At 47.8% G+C, this 19286-nt stretch overlaps 1 protein-coding gene across 1 annotated transcript; it reads left to right on the top strand.

Annotated features, from left to right (window-relative positions):
• Positions 1–2478: 2478 nt before the first annotated feature.
• On the top strand, positions 2479–5600 carry LOC123163013 (putative leucine-rich repeat receptor-like serine/threonine-protein kinase At2g24130). Its single transcript, XM_044580762.1, has 2 exons — positions 2479–5089; positions 5200–5600. Exons 1-2 carry the CDS (start codon positions 2479–2481, stop codon positions 5598–5600), a joined length of 3012 nt encoding a protein of 1003 aa, XP_044436697.1.
• Positions 5601–19286: the final 13686 nt, after the last annotated feature.

The following is a 19286-nucleotide window of genomic DNA, read 5'->3' as shown; positions in this document are numbered from 1 at the left end:
CACCTCAACTGAGACCTTTACATAGTGTTTTAACAGCTTATCATATTTGCGATAATATATTGTGTAATTTTTTTACACAATCTTTACATATGATCTATTGATGCCTATGCCTCGCAGGAGAGATTATTCCAAATCAACCATGGACAGTTTTTCACATTTATGAGCTCATGTTTTAACCGATGCAAGAAAATTTATATAAACATACATTCCTTTTATGCATATAATTTATTTATTGAAACACAATCTTAATTACCACGTTCTCTATTTTTAGTTATGTTACATAAATATTAAAATAATTAATATATATTATTCTTTATATAATTTTAATGTCTATCATAAAAAATAAAACAAGTTTTTCTAGGATTTATCTTTTTAAAAATTTACACATAAAAATTGATGAAAAAATATGAGGAAAGTTACAGAAACAAAATCGCAAAATTCCATAGACTACTTTATGACACTTGTATGCATTAGTGTGTATAGATCGTGCTAGGCGCCATGTATGTGTGTGTTTTGGGCATGTTTTAATATCTTTGCAAATCTTTGTAGAAGTTTGTACAATCTAAGAAATATCATGAGAAAGGTTCCTAGTGTAGTATTAATTATAATAAATTGAAAAAAATAAGACCATGTAAGATGGTTATGAGGATTTTGTCATCAAATCATTGTCTTATTTGTTTTATATATTTGTCATCAAATGAAAAGGGCCACCCTCCCTATATATTTTCCCAAGGCAATTTAGGATTCATGCTAGATTACTTCATGGGCAAGTGGAACTCTTTCATTTACCCTTATCCACATGTTATTCTGAGATCTAGTAGTTTTTTTAGCGTAATCCGAGATCTGGTAGTTGGCAGTAAGTTAGGGAAGAGAGTGAAGTAATCATGGAAACACGAGTTGCGCCCATATATTACCTTAGCATCTCATATTCTCGTTGCACTATCCATTTAGAGACACGTCCTTAGGGGAGCATTTTCAAGTATCTCTCTTAAATTGGAGATCGCATTGTGTCTAGTTTGGATAAAATGAAGTTACTATTTCTATGTCAATTTTAGAATAGTTATTCTCAGTCAACAATCATAACAAGTATTAGTCTGAGACATTTTTAACCCTTCACATTTGACAAAAATCCACATTACAATCCTTAACTTGCCACTCAATCTAGAATTCAGCCCTCAACTTCAAAAATCGGTTGTTCCACGCCCTTAACTTGCCACTCGATTCAGGAATCAACCCCCAACTTGGTTTTGATTGCGTTTACTACCAACTAAGCAACGCAACACCAGCTTTTGACTATCCAATCAGCTTGGCAGAAGACACATTGGCAGCGCCTCTCGTGGCGGACGCACGGCGACAAGAAAAGAAGGGTTGTTCTTGTGGGCTTACCCTCCGTGGATCGGTTCCTCGGGTTGTGACGTTTCTATGGATGTATGGAGTCAAATTGGGGCTCCCTAGGTGGTCCATGGACCTGGTTGTAATATGTGCTACCTCTAGTGTTCTCTGTACTACCATGATTGAGGAATATATTGAAAATTTCTTTCACAAAATAAAATAAAACTGGGATTCTCTGGGTGCGGGGGAGCAGCAATAGGAGGCACCGATGCCGGTCATCTTGTGTCGCCATTCGCCGCTTCCTGTGCAACCTACCGACAATTTGTATCACATTTGTTCAAATCAGATAATTTGTATCACCTTTGTTCGGAATATAAGACATTTTGGATATTTAAGTATGGACTACATACAAATTAAAATGAATGAACAAACACAACAAACACACGGCTATATACATGCAATTCAAAAAAATAAAATAAAAATAGAACATCTTATAATTCAGAACGAAGGGAGTAGTATCCTATCAACTTAAAAATAGTTATTTCTTGTCTTCTAAAAAAGAAATGAAAATCCCAAAACAAAATAACAATAGAACCAAAATCATTTCAGGTGTTGCTATAGTGCTTTTTGTTCAAGATAATCTAGACCTGACGACAACAATACGTGTTCTCAACTAGTACAACTTGTCATGGATAACCACTTAATTAACCAGCATGATGTTTAGTCTCGTGTGGTTTCACATATGAACTCATCTTTGACGAACAATTTGACGCGTACTTTGAGACTAATACCATACTTCGGATAAACAAAGCTGGCATGGGTTTGACTTGCTTCTCCAACCCCAACCGAGATCAATCCGTCACCATTCACCAAAGCAAGTTGTACACGCACACGTACGTCCACACTCCCGTCCCAAGTCAAACATTTGGCGTTTTGGCGCCAAATCCAGGCGCACGCGGCCTGGCTAAGTTAGGCAGCCACCTTCTCCCCCGCGCGCCTCGTCTGCAGCTCCAGCTGCTTCCTCCAAGCTCCCCCGCTCCCCATAAAACCACGGCATTGTAGCAGACGTAGCTATCAGATGCTCGCCGGTGCACTGTGCACGTCCACCTCATCCTCACGGCCACCACCCACGTCCTGTCGACCCCAATGGCCAAGTTGCTCGTCATCCCAATCATCGTCATCCTCCATGTCGGCATCATCGTGCCGATCGCTATCCCCGCCGCCGCCGCCGCCATGGCACAGGCACCAGGAGCAGCAGCGGCAGTACTGGCCGACGACCGGTCCGCGCTCCTCGATTTCCTCTCCGGCGTCTCGGCCGACCCCGGCGGCGCCCTCGCCGACTGGGGCCGCTCGCCGCGGTTCTGCAACTGGACCGGCGTCGCGTGCGGTCGCGGCCCCGCCGACAGGCGGCGCGTCACGCAGCTGGTGCTCAGCGGCCGGGGGATACACGGCGTGGTCTCGCCGGCGCTGGGGCGGCTGTCTTTTCTCACGGTGCTTGATCTGTCCAGCAACGCGTTAGCCGGGGAGATCCCGGAGGAGATTGCCGCGCTGTCGAGGCTGACGCAGCTGAGCCTGACGAACAATTTACTCGAGGGCGCGATCCCCGCCGGCATCGGGCTCCTCCAGGAGCTCTACTACCTCGACCTCAGCGGAAATCGGCTCTCCGGCGGCATCCCGGAGACGCTGTTCTGCAACTGCTCCGCCCTCCAGTACATGGATCTCGCCAACAACTCGCTCGCCGGCGACATCCCCTACGCTGCCGAGTGCCGTCTCCCTAGCCTCCGGTACCTCCTCCTCTGGTCTAACGAACTGTCCGGCCCGATCCCGCCGGCGCTGTCCAACTCCGCCATTCTCGAGTGGGTCGACTTCGAGTCCAACTACCTGGCCGGCGAGCTGCCGTCGAAGGTGTTCGACAGGTTGCCGCGGCTCCAGTACCTCTACCTCTCCTACAACAACCTCTCCAGCCACGACAGCAACACCAACCTCGACCCATTCTTCCACTCCCTGAGCAACTGCACTCGCCTGCAGGAGCTCGAGCTCGCCGGAAATGGACTCGGTGGGAGGCTGCCGCCTTTCATTGGCGAGCTCTCGCGCAGCTTCCGGCAGATCCACCTCGAGGACAACGCCATCTCGGGCTCCATCCCGCCCAACATCTCCGGCCTCGTCAACCTCACGTACCTCAACCTCTCCAATAACCTCGTCAACGGCTCCATCCCGCCGGACTTATCGCGCATGCGGCGGCTCGAGCAGCTATACCTCTCCAACAACTTCCTCTCCGGCGAGATCCCCCGGTCCATCGGTGAGCTCCCGCACCTCGGCCTCCTCGACCTCTCCGGCAACCGCCTCGCCGGCGCCATCCCAGACACGTTCTCCAACCTCACGCAGCTCAGGAGGCTGATGCTGCACCACAACTGCCTTGCCGGTGCCATTCCGCCGAGCCTCGGCGAGTGCGACAACCTCGAAATCCTCGACCTCTCCTACAATGGCCTCCAGGGCGAGATCCCGTCGCACGTCGCCGCCATGAGCAACCTCAAGCTGTACCTGAACCTGTCCAACAACCACCTGGAGGGCTCTCTCCCTCTCGGGCTCAGCAAGATGGACATGATCCTCGCTCTCGACTTGTCGTCCAACGAGCTTGCCGGCACGATCCCGTCACAGCTCGGCGGCTGCGTCGCGCTCGAGTACCTCAACCTCTCCGGCAACGCGCTGCGGGGCACCCTCCCGGAAGCCGTCGCAGCGCTGCCGTTCCTGGAGGAGATCGACGTGTCGAGGAACGTGCTCTCGGGTGCCCTGCCAGAGGCCCTGCAGGTGTCCACGTCGCTCCGGGAAGCGGACTTCTCGTACAACAACTTCTCCGGCGTGGTGCCCCGCGCCGGCGTGCTAGCGAACCTGTCCGCGGCTTCGTTCCGAGGCAACCCCAGTCTCTGCAGCGCCGGGCATATCCCGGGCATTGCGACGTGCGGCGCGAGACGTGCCGATCACCGGCGCGCTGTGGTCCCCGCCGCGTTCGGCATCGTCGCGGCCGTGTGCATGATGCTGTGCGCGGCCGGGTGCCGGTCGATGGCGACGGCGAGAGCGAGGCGGTGGTCGACGTGGCGCGTGGACATCGAGGAGCAGGCGTCGGAGAGGGAGCACCCGAGGATATCCTACAGGGAGCTCTCGGAGGCCACGGATGGCTTCGCAGAGTCTCGACTGATCGGCGCCGGGCGGTTCGGGCGCGTCTACGAGGGGACGCTCCGCGGCAGCGCACGTGTGGCCGTAAAGGTGCTCGCGGACCCGAAGGGCGGCGGCGAGGTCTCCGTCAGCTTCAAGCGCGAGTGCGAGGCGCTCCGGCGGACGCGGCACAAGAACCTCATCCGGGTGATCACCACCTGCAGCACGGCCAGCTTCAACGCGCTGGTGCTGCCGCTCATGCCGCACGGCAGCCTCGAGGCGCACCTCTACCCGCACGACGACAGCGGCGGCGGCGGCAGCAGACTAGGCTTCCGGCAGCTCGTGGGCATCGCGAGCGACGTGGCCGAGGGGATGGCCTACCTGCACCACTACGCGCCGGTGAGGGTCGTGCACTGCGACCTCAAGCCGAGCAACGTCCTCCTCGACGAGGGGATGCGCGCCGTGATCTCGGACTTCGGCATCGCGCGGCTCCTCGCCGGCGCCGAAGCCAGCAGCAGCAGCACGAGCAGCGACGACTCCGCCGCTCCGTGCAACTCCATCGCCACCGGGCTGTTGCAGGGTTCAGTTGGCTACATTGCACCTGGTACGTGACGTGACACACACATAAGTTTGTGCATGCATGCATGCATGCTCGATGTGACATTAATTACATTTCACTAATCCTGCGATTAACGGCTAATTCATTTGGTTCAGAGTACGGATTAGGAGGGCACCCGTCGGCGCGGGGCGACGTGTACAGCTTCGGCGTGCTGATCCTGGAGCTGCTCACCGGGAAGCGGCCGACGGACGTGATCTTCGACGAGGGGCTGACGCTGCATGACTGGGTCAGGCGGCACTACCCGCACGACGTCGCCGCCGCCGTCGCCCATGCGCCGTGGCGGCAGGGAGGCGCGGTGGCCGACATGGCGGTCGTGGAGCTGATCGAGCTCGGGCTGGCGTGCACGCAGCATTCGCCGGCGCTGCGGCCCACCATGGCGGACGTCTGCCACGACATCACCATGATAAAGGACGGCCTGGCCAAGCACGCCGGCGCCGACGACGGTGACCGGTCGTTCTCCACGGTCAAGGACTCGCTCTTCTCCAACTCAAGTTAATCAACACCCAGAAACCAATCGAGATGACAAGAATTAGCGCATCTCCAATACATGCATAAAAATAACTTTTTTTTAGGAAACAGCAGGAGCTTTGCCTTTGCATTAAGAGGAAGAGAATTGGCCAATTTATAAGAAAAACTGGCCGAAACCCGATACATTGATACACACCAGCCCCGAGGCTGGTACCTAACGAGCCGACTTCCCTGTCGCCCAAACCACCAGAGTTGCTACTCCACCACACGACCCGGGGCCAACACTCCGCCGTACAAACCACATAAACTCATACACTTCGGCCCCGAGGCCGCACTCCACACGAGTCGACGACTCTGCCGTCCACACGACCAAAACCGACACTCCATAGCATAGAGGTGCTCTCTGGAGCCGCCGCTCCGACTTCCCCGCCGGCCCCGAGACCGCACTCCACCTGAGCTGACGACGTTGCCGACCACACGACGAGATCCGACACTCCACAACATTGTTTTCCGAAGCCGCCGCTCCGACTTCCTCACCGGCCCCGAGGCCGCGCACACGCCTGGCCGAGGATGAACCCGCAAAGCCACCCGAGCCACCGTGAACTAACGAAGGACCAAACCTCCAAGGCGTCGCCCTCAAGAGGGAAGCGACAAATATGCCGCCGACGCCCGCTCCGACCAAAGGTTGAAACTTGGGTTTTCACCTGGAGAGCCCGAGACCAAGGCAACAATGGTGGTGAAGTGGCTCCACGGCGACGCCTCCAAGGAGGGAATGAAGTCCGAGGACGCCGTCGACGCCGACAATGACCGAGATCGAGCTAGCACTACTAGGGAAAACCTTATACACAGAACTTTAGCAGTAGCGTGGGTCAAAAAAGAACGCTGGTGCTAATTAGCAGTAGCGCGCCTGAGGAAACCGCGCTGCAGATAAAGATCTAGCAGTAGCGCGCCTTGCTTTAAACACGTTACTACTAAAATTCCCACGGCTTAGCCGATAGGCTACACATAGTAGTAGCGATCTATGACGAACCGCGCTACCGCTACTTTGTTTGTAGCAGCGCATTTTAATATAAACTCGCTGCTGCTAAAGGTTATAAAATTAAATGGAAAGAAAATGGAAAAGTAATTGAAAATGAAAGAAATAGAATAAGGTGAAAGGAAACAAATAAAATGTGAAGAAAAGTAAATGAAAAAGGGAAAAAAGAGAAAGGAGTAGCAGTAGCGTGTATCACAGAACGCGCTGTAGCTAAGATAGCAGCAATGCTTTTTCTGGAACGCGCTACTGCTACTTCTGACTTAACCACGGGTTCGTCCTTCCCCACGCGGCCACTTCCCCCAAATCCAACTCTCTCCACTCTCGCCGCCGCCGTCGCCCGTCGGACGCGCCATCGCCCGTCGGTCGCCGCGCGCTCTCCACACCCTCTACGCCGCCCCGACCCCAGATTCAACGCCGCCCCCGCCCCCGACCTCAACGCCGCCCCGGACGCCGCCCCGACCCCGACCTCGACGCCGGCTGCCATCCGCCGCGCGCCCGAGCCCCGACCCCGACCTCGACGCCGCCCTGCCCCTCCCTCGTCGCAGGCACCCGAGGTGAGCACGCCCAGTCCTCCCTCTCCCCTACCTCTGCCTAGGGTTTCTTTATATTTTAGTTGCATCAAATAGTTAGGGTTCATGTAAGAGCGGAAACAAATCGGATGCGGATGCGGCTCAAATGAGTTAGGGTTCATGTAAGGGTGAAAACGAATCAAATTTCTAAGATGAATCATAAAACGAGTAAAATTTGACCACTTATTTCACTTTATAGTTGAATAATTGAAATATCCGCTACCACTTTCCACCCCTATAGGTTCATCAAATTAGATGGTAATTAGGGGCAGTAGTTCCTAGGTACTAATTAGTTAGTAAGAACTAGGTACTAATTAGGTACTAGAATATTTTTATTTATAGTAAGTTTATTTTTAGTAAGAACTAGTTGAATTAATAGAACTAGTTAGTAAGAACTTGTTTCTATTTTTTAGTTAAAGCAATTTTTCCCGCCTCGACGTGGACGATGCCTATCCCGCATCCTCGTCGTCGAGTCGGCGGAGGACGACACCTGCTTGACCAGATCAGCCATGTCCGGGACTGGGCTCCGCCGGGGTGGTACTGGGAGGCGCTACCTACCGGGGAGCGCAGGTTGGTGAGGAGCCATCCTGTCGTTGACCCGAACCTTTTTTGGTGGCGGTCGCGTGGGCCAGTGACGATCCAGAGGCTAAAGGACTCCGCGGAGGTGGTGCGTCACTGTGTCAGTGAGGAGGACGCGCACGTCCGTCGCTACTTGTTTGCATTGGAGCACAGGCCGTTCTCCAATACCTGGCAGGTTCTCCGGGGATTTCACTGGAGCTATGATCCCGTGATGGTTCCTTCTCTGTGGGTGTCCACCGCCCGCGCCGATACCCTTCGTGTGCTAGGATTTTAGTTGTATTAGTGATGTTATATGTATGACACTATTCGTGATGTATTAGTGATAATATTCGACGATGTACGGACGCATGAGATGATTTACTTTTGCTTATTGAATGCATGCTAATTTGAGTCCTATAAGATATTTTGAAATGTATATCTTGTGTTGCTCAATATCCAAGTGGCCGGTCATGTTTGCAGGTTACACCTCCGAGTGGCCTATGTTTTGCCGGAGTGTTGATTCATTTCCGTTCCGGCAAATTTCAGGCGCTCGATATGTCCTATTTTAGCAAAGGTCATGCCAGATTTTTTCGTGAATTTTGGCATGACTTGTGCCAGAATATGTAGGAAATATCGAGTGCCCCGGATTTGTGTATTGAGTATCTTGGTAGTTGTCTTCGATTTATTTTCAATTAATATTTTAACTATGAACATAGGAAATGTCTGATGACGAAAAGGATTTTGGTATTTGCAAATACTGCGAAGACGAGCGCGGCCTGTGCGACGGAATCTTCCTAGATGATGATAGGCGCTTCAGCATCAAGCTGGACGAGAACTTCGAAGTGGATAAAGTAAGTCACAACGACAAGTCTTTTTTCGTAATTAAGCATGACATCTGCTTCATTTGCTTCAACTTATATTTTTTTTACTATTCTACTAGCGTATCCCCTGCCATGCAAGAATTTTTGTATTGGATAAGATAGATTTTAGTCATAGTATGGAGGAAAAGAAAGTTTACTTGAAGACCGAGCATGGTTATATTTTCCATGCAAAATTGTACAATTCAGACGACTACACCTATTTTGGATGCAAAACATGGCGAACACTATGCAAGACTTATGCATTTGAGCCTGATATGGTTATCACCTTTGATATTCGTCCGGAAGATGATATTGAAGGTAATATCGACATCTGGGTCGATGTGCAGACGCCTCCAGTTATACCATTATGTAAGTTTCTCAACCATATTTATGTTTTTGATATTGTTTATTCAAAAATAGTTGATAAATAATTTGTATTGTCAGCTTATTTCGGTGCAAGCAAACATGTCCAGCGCTTGGTAGACAGGACGGTATACTGTCCTGGGGCTGAACTCAACTGCGAGGAGCTCAGTCATTATGTTTCATGGCTTGAGGATCTTGATACTGTCAAGACAAATTTTCTTCCTGCATTTAGAAATGTTAATACTGAAAATGTGCGGCCAATAGTGTTCGTAATGAACTACGGTCACATCTATTTAGGAAGGATGATAAGATTTTTACTATTTGTCATCAGTGCATCTTTTCCATACATTATTTTTGAAGCTAAATTTTATTGCTAAGTATGTTACCATACGATGTTTTTCAACAGAGACTCCCGATGAATGTCGTGCCTTATGGGATCGAGACTAAAGGTACCATGAATATTATCAACTTACGGCCAAGATATCCTATAGATTACTTTAGTGCATTCAAGATTAGCGGCGGATGCTTAATAGTGTAGGACTGGACCAAATATGTGATGGGGGAGCGCAGAGAAGTACTAGGGGGCAGCAAACAGATGTGCTACCCATGATTAGGAGACAGGTTCATCTACATGCTCCAGCTTGATCAAGGAGGAGAGCTATACATGTTTTATGTTATTTTACCTAAGAGAGAGCAGCATGAGTGATTAGCTAGCTAGAAATGAGTTTGAGGATGATGATGTGCTACACTATTACTATGATGATAAAATAGCTAGTGTTGGCGGTAATGACTATGATGATTATTATTAGCTAGTGTTAGTGGTGATCAAATAAATACTGTTGGTGGTAATGACTATGATGATGATTAAATAGCTTGTGTTGGCGGATTAGATTCAAGTGGAGGCAACATGTGGTGCACATCGAAAGTACTATTAGTCCAAACTAGATCAAGTTTTGATTAGTAGTATACTTTCGACATGCACCACATATTGCCTCCACTTGAACCTAATCCACCTTCATTTGACACACTGTTATGGACATAATGATGTAAACCTCATAACTGGTATTGTACCAATATTTGTACGATGGCGCATAAATACACTAAAAAAATAAAAAATAAATAATAGTAGCGATGGACAGAAAACATGCTGCAAGTAGTTACCTTAGCAGTAGCGTGGTACTGAACAAACGCTGCAGCTATTTGTCCTAGCAGTAGCGCGTGCGGGCACGCGTTACTGCTAAGCAATAGCTGTAGCGCCTTATTAGTAGTGTGCATACCCGCGCTACTAGTGAGCACAAAACCAGCGCTACTACTAGGGTTTTTTCTAGTAGTGTAGCCTTTCGCTCGGAGCTCACCAAATCCATCCTCATCACAGCCTGCCCAGCAAACCGTCTCCGGCATCATGCCGACCGTCCTCCTCCAAGCCACATGACCAAGCACGCAAGGCAGCACGCCGCAGCCAACCACCATCGGCTGTGAAAACCACTGCAACCCACCTCCCTCCACAGCGGCGTGGCGGATCCGGGCCAGCCGCACAACAGCTGATCACCATGGAGGGCCCCCGCTAGCTGCCACCGAGGCCGCCCAGCAAGCGGGTCACCATCCACCGCTGCCTTGACCCCACGCACCTCCCCGCCATCCCCTGGACCAGAGCAGGCACGCCCTTGCCGGACCGACGCCACAGGACGACGGCCCGCCTCACCACCAGATCCGGACGCGAGGGCCCCGGATGAGTCACCTCGCGGGCTGCCGTCGAACGACCTCCGCAGGGAAGGGGCACGTCGACACCGCCACGTCCTGGGGCCGCCGCCCCAGCGTTCCATCGCTAGCGAGCAAGCCGTAGTCAACCCTGCGACCGCCAACCACCCTCACGGGGCGACGCGCCCAGCCGCCACCGTGTCGGATCCAGCCAAGGTCGGCCAGATCCGCCCCCGACGGACCTTCTCTAGCTACGCCGGCCGTCACCACCAGCCAAGACGACCGCACGGGCACCTGTTGCGGCGAGTCCCCTTGCTCGCGCGCCAGCAGGCCGCCGGAAGAACAAGCCCCGCCGATGCCGTCTCCGTACGGATTTGCCCGACGAAGGCCACCGGCAACAGCGAGGAGGAAGCGGTGAGGTGAGGGAGCGGCTGCTCGGGCTGGAGTTGGGGTCGCGCCCGTGTCTAAAGCACAAAAATAACTAACTTTTACATCTTCAAGGCCGAAACCTCTCTTCAATAGATGATGTAGACGTAATTTTTTTTTACATCTCCATAAAATGTAAAATACAACAGCTAATTTGCATCTCCACCTTTGTGAGATGTAAAATGACCGGTCGCGCGCCAACCGCCTTCATTTTCTTCCGCCCGCCCGCCCACTTCCGTCGCCAGCGATGTCCATCCAAACCCTGCCGCGACCCCGGCAGCCATCCCCGCCGCCCGTCGGGCCGTCTTAGCCATTGATGACTGTCGCACTTCCGCCGCCGCGCCACTCGCCCTCTGCACCACGCCGCCGCCATCATTTTGCCAAATCCGGCCGTTCAACCACCTCCGTTGCCGGTTCTGCTGCTGCTCCTCCGCCGCCCGCCTCCAAATCAGTCGGATTGGCCACTTCTCCTTCAACGAATCGCCACTGCGCCACCACATGATATGAGCTCCGCCCGCCACTCACTGCCGTCGGATTCGAGTCGCCCACCCGCCACCACGCCGTTGTCGCTTTTCCACTGCCAGACTCGACCTTCTTGCGCCGCATGGTCGTTGCTCCGCCGCCAATTTGAGCTCCCGCCGCCGCATTCAACCTTGCGGCTCTCGTGGCTCTGCCGCCGGCACACCTGCTGCCGGCGCTCCTCCTGGCTCTCGACGCTCGGCCGTCGGCGCTCATGCCGATTAGTTTTACATCTTGAAATACATAATCTATTGGAGTTAAACTTTTACATCACCAATATACATCATTTATTGGAGTTGCCTCTTTTTGAGATGTAAAATGCATTTTTTTTGTGATGTAAATTTTACGTCTTCAAATTTGCATCATCTATTGTAAATGCTCTTAGCATTAGCAGACGCGCCACGTAGGTGTGTTGACGTCAAGAATGCATTGCCGCTCGGCTGCTTCGATCATTCCAGTGTCAGTTCCTCGTGGCGCATTAGGGATCTCTCATCTCTGTGGAGGCTGCAAGTACAACAACGTTAGTTTATCCATGGTTGGGGATCGCCTACTACTAGTACTAACGGGTAGTGCTAATTCTTTGAGTTAATAATTCTGCAATGGAGATGACACTCGATGATGATTAATCCATCCAATATCCATGTAGGAAGCAAAGCATGCATGTCGGACTCCATTACTTAGCCGGCCATGCACGCCTGATCATCATCGCCAGTATTACAAGACAAAAGGATCTTGAGTTAGGCCATTATTCAGGTGCTCTCACGACCAAGTTGGCATAAGCAAACGAGTTGATTAACATTTGCTGCACACATACAAAGCAGGCACTATTCGCTGCATCTATCCGATGATGTTGCAAACGAGTGACTCATGTGGCCTTTCACCACCAGCAATGTAGATTAATGTTGTTGTGGATTCGATAAGAACTTCCATACACACTCTGTCAGATTATTTAGGCTTTTCGATCGGCACGCTTGCTGGCTTTAATTAGTCAGATGCAGGTTATGCAGCAGAAAGCGACCGACGCACTGCTCCTGCTCCGAAAAGATGGATTGTTACCTCAAACATGTTAATACTTACTAATGTTTTGGGGTTTTGACTTTTGACCTTAGTATATATACTGTAAAAGCAAAAGGGCTTGAGGATATTTAGTTTAAGGTGTACAGACAGACAATCTATCTGAAGATGTCAAAGTGACAAGGTATGTATGATCTTTGCGCGTGTGCGCATGTATGTTCAGACTTAGTTTGTGACCCAAACATCATTAACTTAGCTGATGAAAGAACAAAGCTCGAGCCTGATTAATGAAAGGTCAGTAGTATCTGACACGACATTGGAATATTGACCATGCAATCACCACACATTGTACTACTATAAGATACTTTTTGGCTCGTCGCAGGCTGAGCAGCAACAAGCAAAGGTTGATGTGATTGTAATTAACGCGTATTAAGTGGCTTCTTTTAATTGTTCATGTTGCATCCGCGCATGCCAGACTGCGCATATCTGATGCATTTATTTGTCTCAGGTTCTTTTTGTCTAAAAGATGCTTGGGGCATCTCTAACGCGGACTCAGAAATAGCCCGCAAAAGACTGGACCTGTATTTGCCATGGTCCACATGCGCCCGCTCGTTTTCAAGCAAAGGCTAGATCGAATAGAAACACAAAGCTATAATAATTATGCACAATAAAATCGAAAAGACTCAATTACTTTCAATGAATAATCTGATCATGAACACAATTCATCAGATCCCAACAAACACACCGCAAAAGAAGATTACATCGAATAGAACTCCATGAAGATTAAGGAGAACATTGTATTGAAGATTAAAGATAGAGAAGAAGCCATCTAGCTACTAGCTATCTGCCCGTAGATTTTGTGGTGAACTACTCACACATCATCGGAAGGGCAGCAAGGTTGAAGTAGAAGCCCTTCGTAATCGATTCCACTCCGGTAGAGTACCGGAAAAGGCCTCCAAATGGGATCGCGGAAGAACAGAAGCTTGTGGTTGCAGAATTTTTCGTGTGGCTCTCTGGGGGTTTCCCGATATTTGTGAATTTATAGAAGTGGAATTAGGCCAGACGGAGCCACATGGGGCCCACAAGGCATCAGGGCGCGCCCTGTTGCCTTGTCGTCTCATCACTTCTCGTATGGTCTCCTCCCAAAACTTCTAGGGTATCTTTTGTCGAGAAAAAAATCGTCAAAATTTTTAGTAGCGTTTGGACTCTGTTTGGTATAGATTCCTGGAAAACCAAAAACAAGCAGAAAGCAAGAAACTGGCACTAGGCACCAAGTTAATTGGTTAGTCCCCCAAAATAATATAAAATTGCACAAAAAGTATCCAAGATTAAAAATATAATAACATGAAACAATAAAAAGTGATAGATACATTGAAGGTGTATCACGATTCAAGAGAGCCGAGAAAGATATCGGCATAAATTGAGATTCCCCTCCTTCTATTTTGAACTATATCAAACCAACATACGTGGGCAAAGGTGCAGTCCCAAAATAGGGGCAAAGAGGTTTCCTAAAAAAACATTGCAGAAGACACAAACATAACACTCCAAGAAGAAAGTTTTCCTTTCTAATAAGTTTCTCGTATTAACTTTGTCATGCAGAAGAAGCCAAAAAAAGGTTTAAAGTTTGAATCTGCTAGCACTTTTCCAAAGCCATTTAAAGATGATATGAGCCTCATGTTTCGCATTCATCCAGTTGTACATATTGATGGAGGACTATCGAGAAGTAGACCAAGTGTAAATCCGTTTATCTATAGCTTATGGATTGCATTTTGCATCAGTAATTCCCTTAGCTCATTAAATTGATGAAATTTCCTCTCAAATGCTTCCCCTCAAGTAGGAAGGTGTTGCCCCCCCCCCCAAGTACAAGGGTTTGTAGCAAGCAACAATTTCCCCTCAAAATGGATGACCTTGAGGTTTATCGAACAAGTAGGAGTTTGCTAAGCAGCCAATGATCAGTACTTGCACACACAAATAGAAAACTGCATTGGCAACAATGAAACTAGCAATTAATCAGTTTACTAGCCTTACTAGTTATAAGGATTAAACTCACATGTGTATGAAAGATTGATTGCGGAGTAAAAGTAAAAAAATATAAAGAACATTGATCGAGGTTGGAAGAAATAAGAAGAAGAATGGACCAAGATCCATAGGTTCACTAGTGGTTTCTCTCCAAAAGATAGAAAGGTGTGGTGAACAAATTACAATTGTGCATTGAGTAAACTGCAGCTTTATGAGTATGATTATATATGGTACCACTACATATGAGAATTATGTCAAAACATCTATAGGTCGTTACCCAACTACATCTATAGCTAATACTCCACCCAAGACCGCTATCAAGCATGCATCTTAAAGTATTAAGTAAAACAAACTATTTCATTGGTATATTACTTGCAATATTGGTGTAGTTAGTGTTGTTAATGTTCAAGTAAACTAGTGATTTTCTTTTATCCAAATACATAAGTTGACGGCTAGTAGCTTGATTAGCACGAAAATGTTGTAGAGGCCATAGCTGATAAGCCCAACAACTTCGGTTTGGCCGAGGCAAAGCGTTGGTTAAATTCTATCACCACCACGACCACCCTTCGGGGTACACACCTTCCGAGTCTTACACAGCATGCTGACATGATGGTCGTGTGTACCTTGTGAGTTCTTTACAATCTGTCTTCACAATCTTAACACAAGGTTCTATACTAGATATCCATGTGTATTCTTTGACAAAAATAATTGTATTGGTACAAAATTTCCCATGACAACTTTGATACCAGTATAGTGGCAACTTCATCAATCATGGGGTGCCAACTTTGAGTCTGATTTTTTTGTTGAAACATCTGAAACTGCAAGCATGCCCTTAATCTTATTTTGATGTTGATGACAACATGCATATAGGGACTAATCATGTTTATCAAGTATATCTCAGGATTATGTCTCAAGGTCCGTGTGTGGATCATGACTACAGACAAATATATAGCACTCAAGAGCGAAGATACAAGCAATAGCTTTGGCTCTTTTTCGGTTGTTCTTGAGTATAGGGATCCCGCACTATTAAGAGGGGATCGTCGGATATCGTGAAAGACTTTCTCAAAACCCACAAAGTATCCTCTCACAACATCTCTGTTGTATCTCTAATTCTTCCACTACCTTGAGCACAAAAGTTTGTGTGATCCTGATCTAGTGTGCTCTATTATCACCGGACGTCCGATCCCTCATAGCCGACCAGGCATCTGGCTCTCTCCGGATGTCCGGTGGATCTTCACAGGACGTAATTAGCGGATTTCCAGTCCTCTCCGAATGACCGGTCACCGGACGTACGTTTTCTCTCTAGGCATCCGGTACATCCTCAACAGAACATTTTTTTACGAATTTCTGGTCCTCACTGGATGACCAGTCACCGGACGACCGACACTGTCTGGACGCCCGGTGTCTGTGTATCTTGTACTGTTGTGTGGCCTGTGGATTCCCAGCAACCGGACGACCGGCAGCCTGTCGGATGTCAGGTCCAATCTGTGCCACCGGACGTCCGGTATTGTCCGGACGTTTGACAACTCCTGTACATTAAGTGGCTCAACGGTCAGTTTTTATAGTACTACTATATATAGCCTCCTCCCTCCACGAGATAAGGTTGACCATTCCCTTTAAGCTTTCCAAGAAAACATCTCACTCCCTGTCTTGATCCCCTACACCAAATCCTAGATCCCCAAGGGATTTGGGAACATTTAAGAGAAGTTCACCAATAAAGTGATAGATCCACTCCTTCCCCTTCTACTCACCAAAGGAATTCGTGATTTGAGCAAGTTCTTGAGCTTTCCCCGTCGTTCTTGTTACTCTTGGAGGTTGGAGACTCCTAGACAGTAGGAGTCATTCGGAGAGGAATCGTTCATTGTGATGTCCCCCGGAAAGTTTGTGAGGGTTTGGAGACTGCTACCTCTTGAGCATGCGTTGGTTTTCCCTTGAAGAGGAAAGGGTGATGCAGCAAAGTAGCGTTAGTATTTCCCTTAGTTTTGAGAACCAAGGTATCAATCCAGTAGGAGACGACACACAAGTCACCTAGTACCTGCACAAACAATCAAGAACCTTGCAACCAACGCGATAAAGGGGTTGTCAATCCCTTCACGGTCACTCGCAAAAGTGAGATCTGATAGAGATAGTAAAGTAAATATTTTTGGTATTTTTGTTGTATAGATTGGAAAGTAAAGATTGCAAAATAGTAAACGAGATGTGATGTAAATAAAAGAGATGTAATATAATAGGAAAGAGACACGGGGGCTATAGGTTTCATTAGTGGCTTCTCTCAAGATAGCATATATTACGGTGGGTGAACAAATTACTGTCGAGCAATTGATAGAAAAGCGCATAATTATGAAGACATCTAAGGCAATGATCGTGAAGATAGACATCACGTCCGTGTCAAGTAGACCGAAACGATTCTGCATCTACTACTATTACTCCACACATCGACCGCTATCCAGCATGCATCTAGAGTATTAAGGTCATAAGAACGGAGTAACGCATTAAGCAAGATGACATGATGTAGAGGGATAAACTCAAGCAATATGATATAAACCCCATCTTTTTATCCTCGATGGGAACAATACAATGCATGCCTTGCTGCCCCCACTATCACTGGGAAAGGACACCGCAAGATTGAACCCAAAGCTAAGCACTTCTCCCATTGCAGGAAAGATCAATCTAGTAGGCCAAACTAAACCGATAATTCAAAGAGATTTGCAAAGATATCAAATCATGCATATAAGAATTCAGAGAAGAACCAAATAATATTCATAGATTATCTTGTTCATAAATCCACAATTCATCGGATCTCGGCAAACACACCATAAAAGAGTATTACATCGAATAGATCTCCAAGAACATCGAGGAGAACTTTGTATTGAGAATCAAAAAGAGAGAAGAAGCCATCTAGCTAATAACTATGGACCCGGAGGTCTGTGGTAAACTACTCACGCTTCATCGGAGAGGCAATGGTGTTGATGTAGAAGCCCTCCATGATCGATTCCCCCTCCGGCAGATCGCTGGAAAAGGCCCCAAGATGGGATCTCACGGGTACAAAAGGTTGTGATGGTGGAAAAGTGGTTTCGTGGCTCCCCCTAATGTTTCTAGGGTATAAGAGTATGTATAGGCGAAATAAGTACGTCAGTGGAGCTACGAGGGTCCCATGAGGGTGGGGGCGCGCCTACCCCCCTGGGTGCGCCCTCCTGCGTCCTGCCTCATGGCCTCCTCGTAGAGTCCCAGAATTCAACTCCAAGTCTTCTAGATTGCTTTTGGTCCAAGAAAGATCCTCGCGAAGATTTCATTCCGTTTCGACTCCGTTTTATATTCTTTTTCTGCAAAACACTAAAATAGGCAAAAAAAAAACAGAAACTGGCACTGGGCCTCCGGTTAATAGGTTAGTCCTAGAAATAATATAAAAGAGCATATTAAAACCCATTAAACATCCAAAACAGATGATATGATAGCATGGAACAAACAAAATTATAGATATGTTAGAGACGTATCAAGCATCCCCAAGCTTAATTCCTCCTCGTCCTCGAGTAGGTAAATGATAAAAATAGTATTTTTGATTTGGAATGCTACCTAGCATATTTATCAATGTAATTTTCTTTATTGTGGCATGAATGTTCAGATCCGAAAGATTCAAGACAAAAGTTTAATATTGACATAAAAATAATAATACTTCAAGCATACTAACAAAGTAATTATGTCTTCTCAAAATAACATGGCCAAAGAAAATTATCCCTACAAAATCATATAGTCTGGCTATGCTCTATCTTCATCACACAAAGTATTTAATCATGCACAACCCCGATTTCAACCAAGCAATTGTTTCATACTTTAGTATTTTCAAACTTTTTCAATCTTCACGCAATACATGAGCGTGAGCCATGGACATAGCACTATAGGTGGAATAGAATGGTGGTTGTGGAGAAGACAAAAAGGAGAAGATAGTCTCACATCAACTAGGCGTATCAATGGGCTATGGAGATGCCCATCAATAGATATCAATGTGAGTGAGTAGCGATTGCCATGCAACGGATGAACTAGAGCTATAAGTTTATGAAAGCTCAACAAAAGAAACTAAGAGAGTGTGCATCCAACTTGCTTGCTCACAAAGACCTAGGGAACTTTTGAGGAAGCCCATCATTGGAATATACAAGCCAAGTTCTATATAATGAAAAATTCTCACTAGTATATGAAAGTGACAACATAGGAGACTCTCTATCATGAGGATCATGGTGCTACTTTAAAGCACAAGCGTGGTAAAAGAATAGTAGCATTGTCCCTTCTCTCTTTTTCTCTCATCATTTTTTTATTTGGGCCTTTTCTCCTTTTTTATGGCCTCTTTTTTTAGTACGGAGTCTCATCCCGACTTGTGGGGGAATCATAGTCTCCATCATCCTTTCCTCACTAGGACAATGCTCTAATAATGAAGTGTTGGGGAACGTAGCAGAAATTCAAAATTTTCTACGCATCACCAAAATCAATCTATGGAGATTCTAGCAACAAGAGAGAGAGAGAGAGGGAGTGCATCTTCATACCCTTGAATATCGCCAAGAGGAAGCGTTACAAGAACGCGGTCGGTGGAGTCGTTCACGAAGCGATTTAGATCGTGGCCGAACCCGATCTAAGCACCGAACAACGGTGCCTCCGTGTTC

Source organism: Triticum aestivum, chromosome 7B (assembly GCF_018294505.1).
Source record: "Triticum aestivum cultivar Chinese Spring chromosome 7B, IWGSC CS RefSeq v2.1, whole genome shotgun sequence".
In the NCBI taxonomy this organism is placed as follows: domain Eukaryota; kingdom Viridiplantae; phylum Streptophyta; class Magnoliopsida; order Poales; family Poaceae; genus Triticum; species Triticum aestivum.
This window is presented reverse-complemented; position numbering and strand designations above follow the sequence as displayed.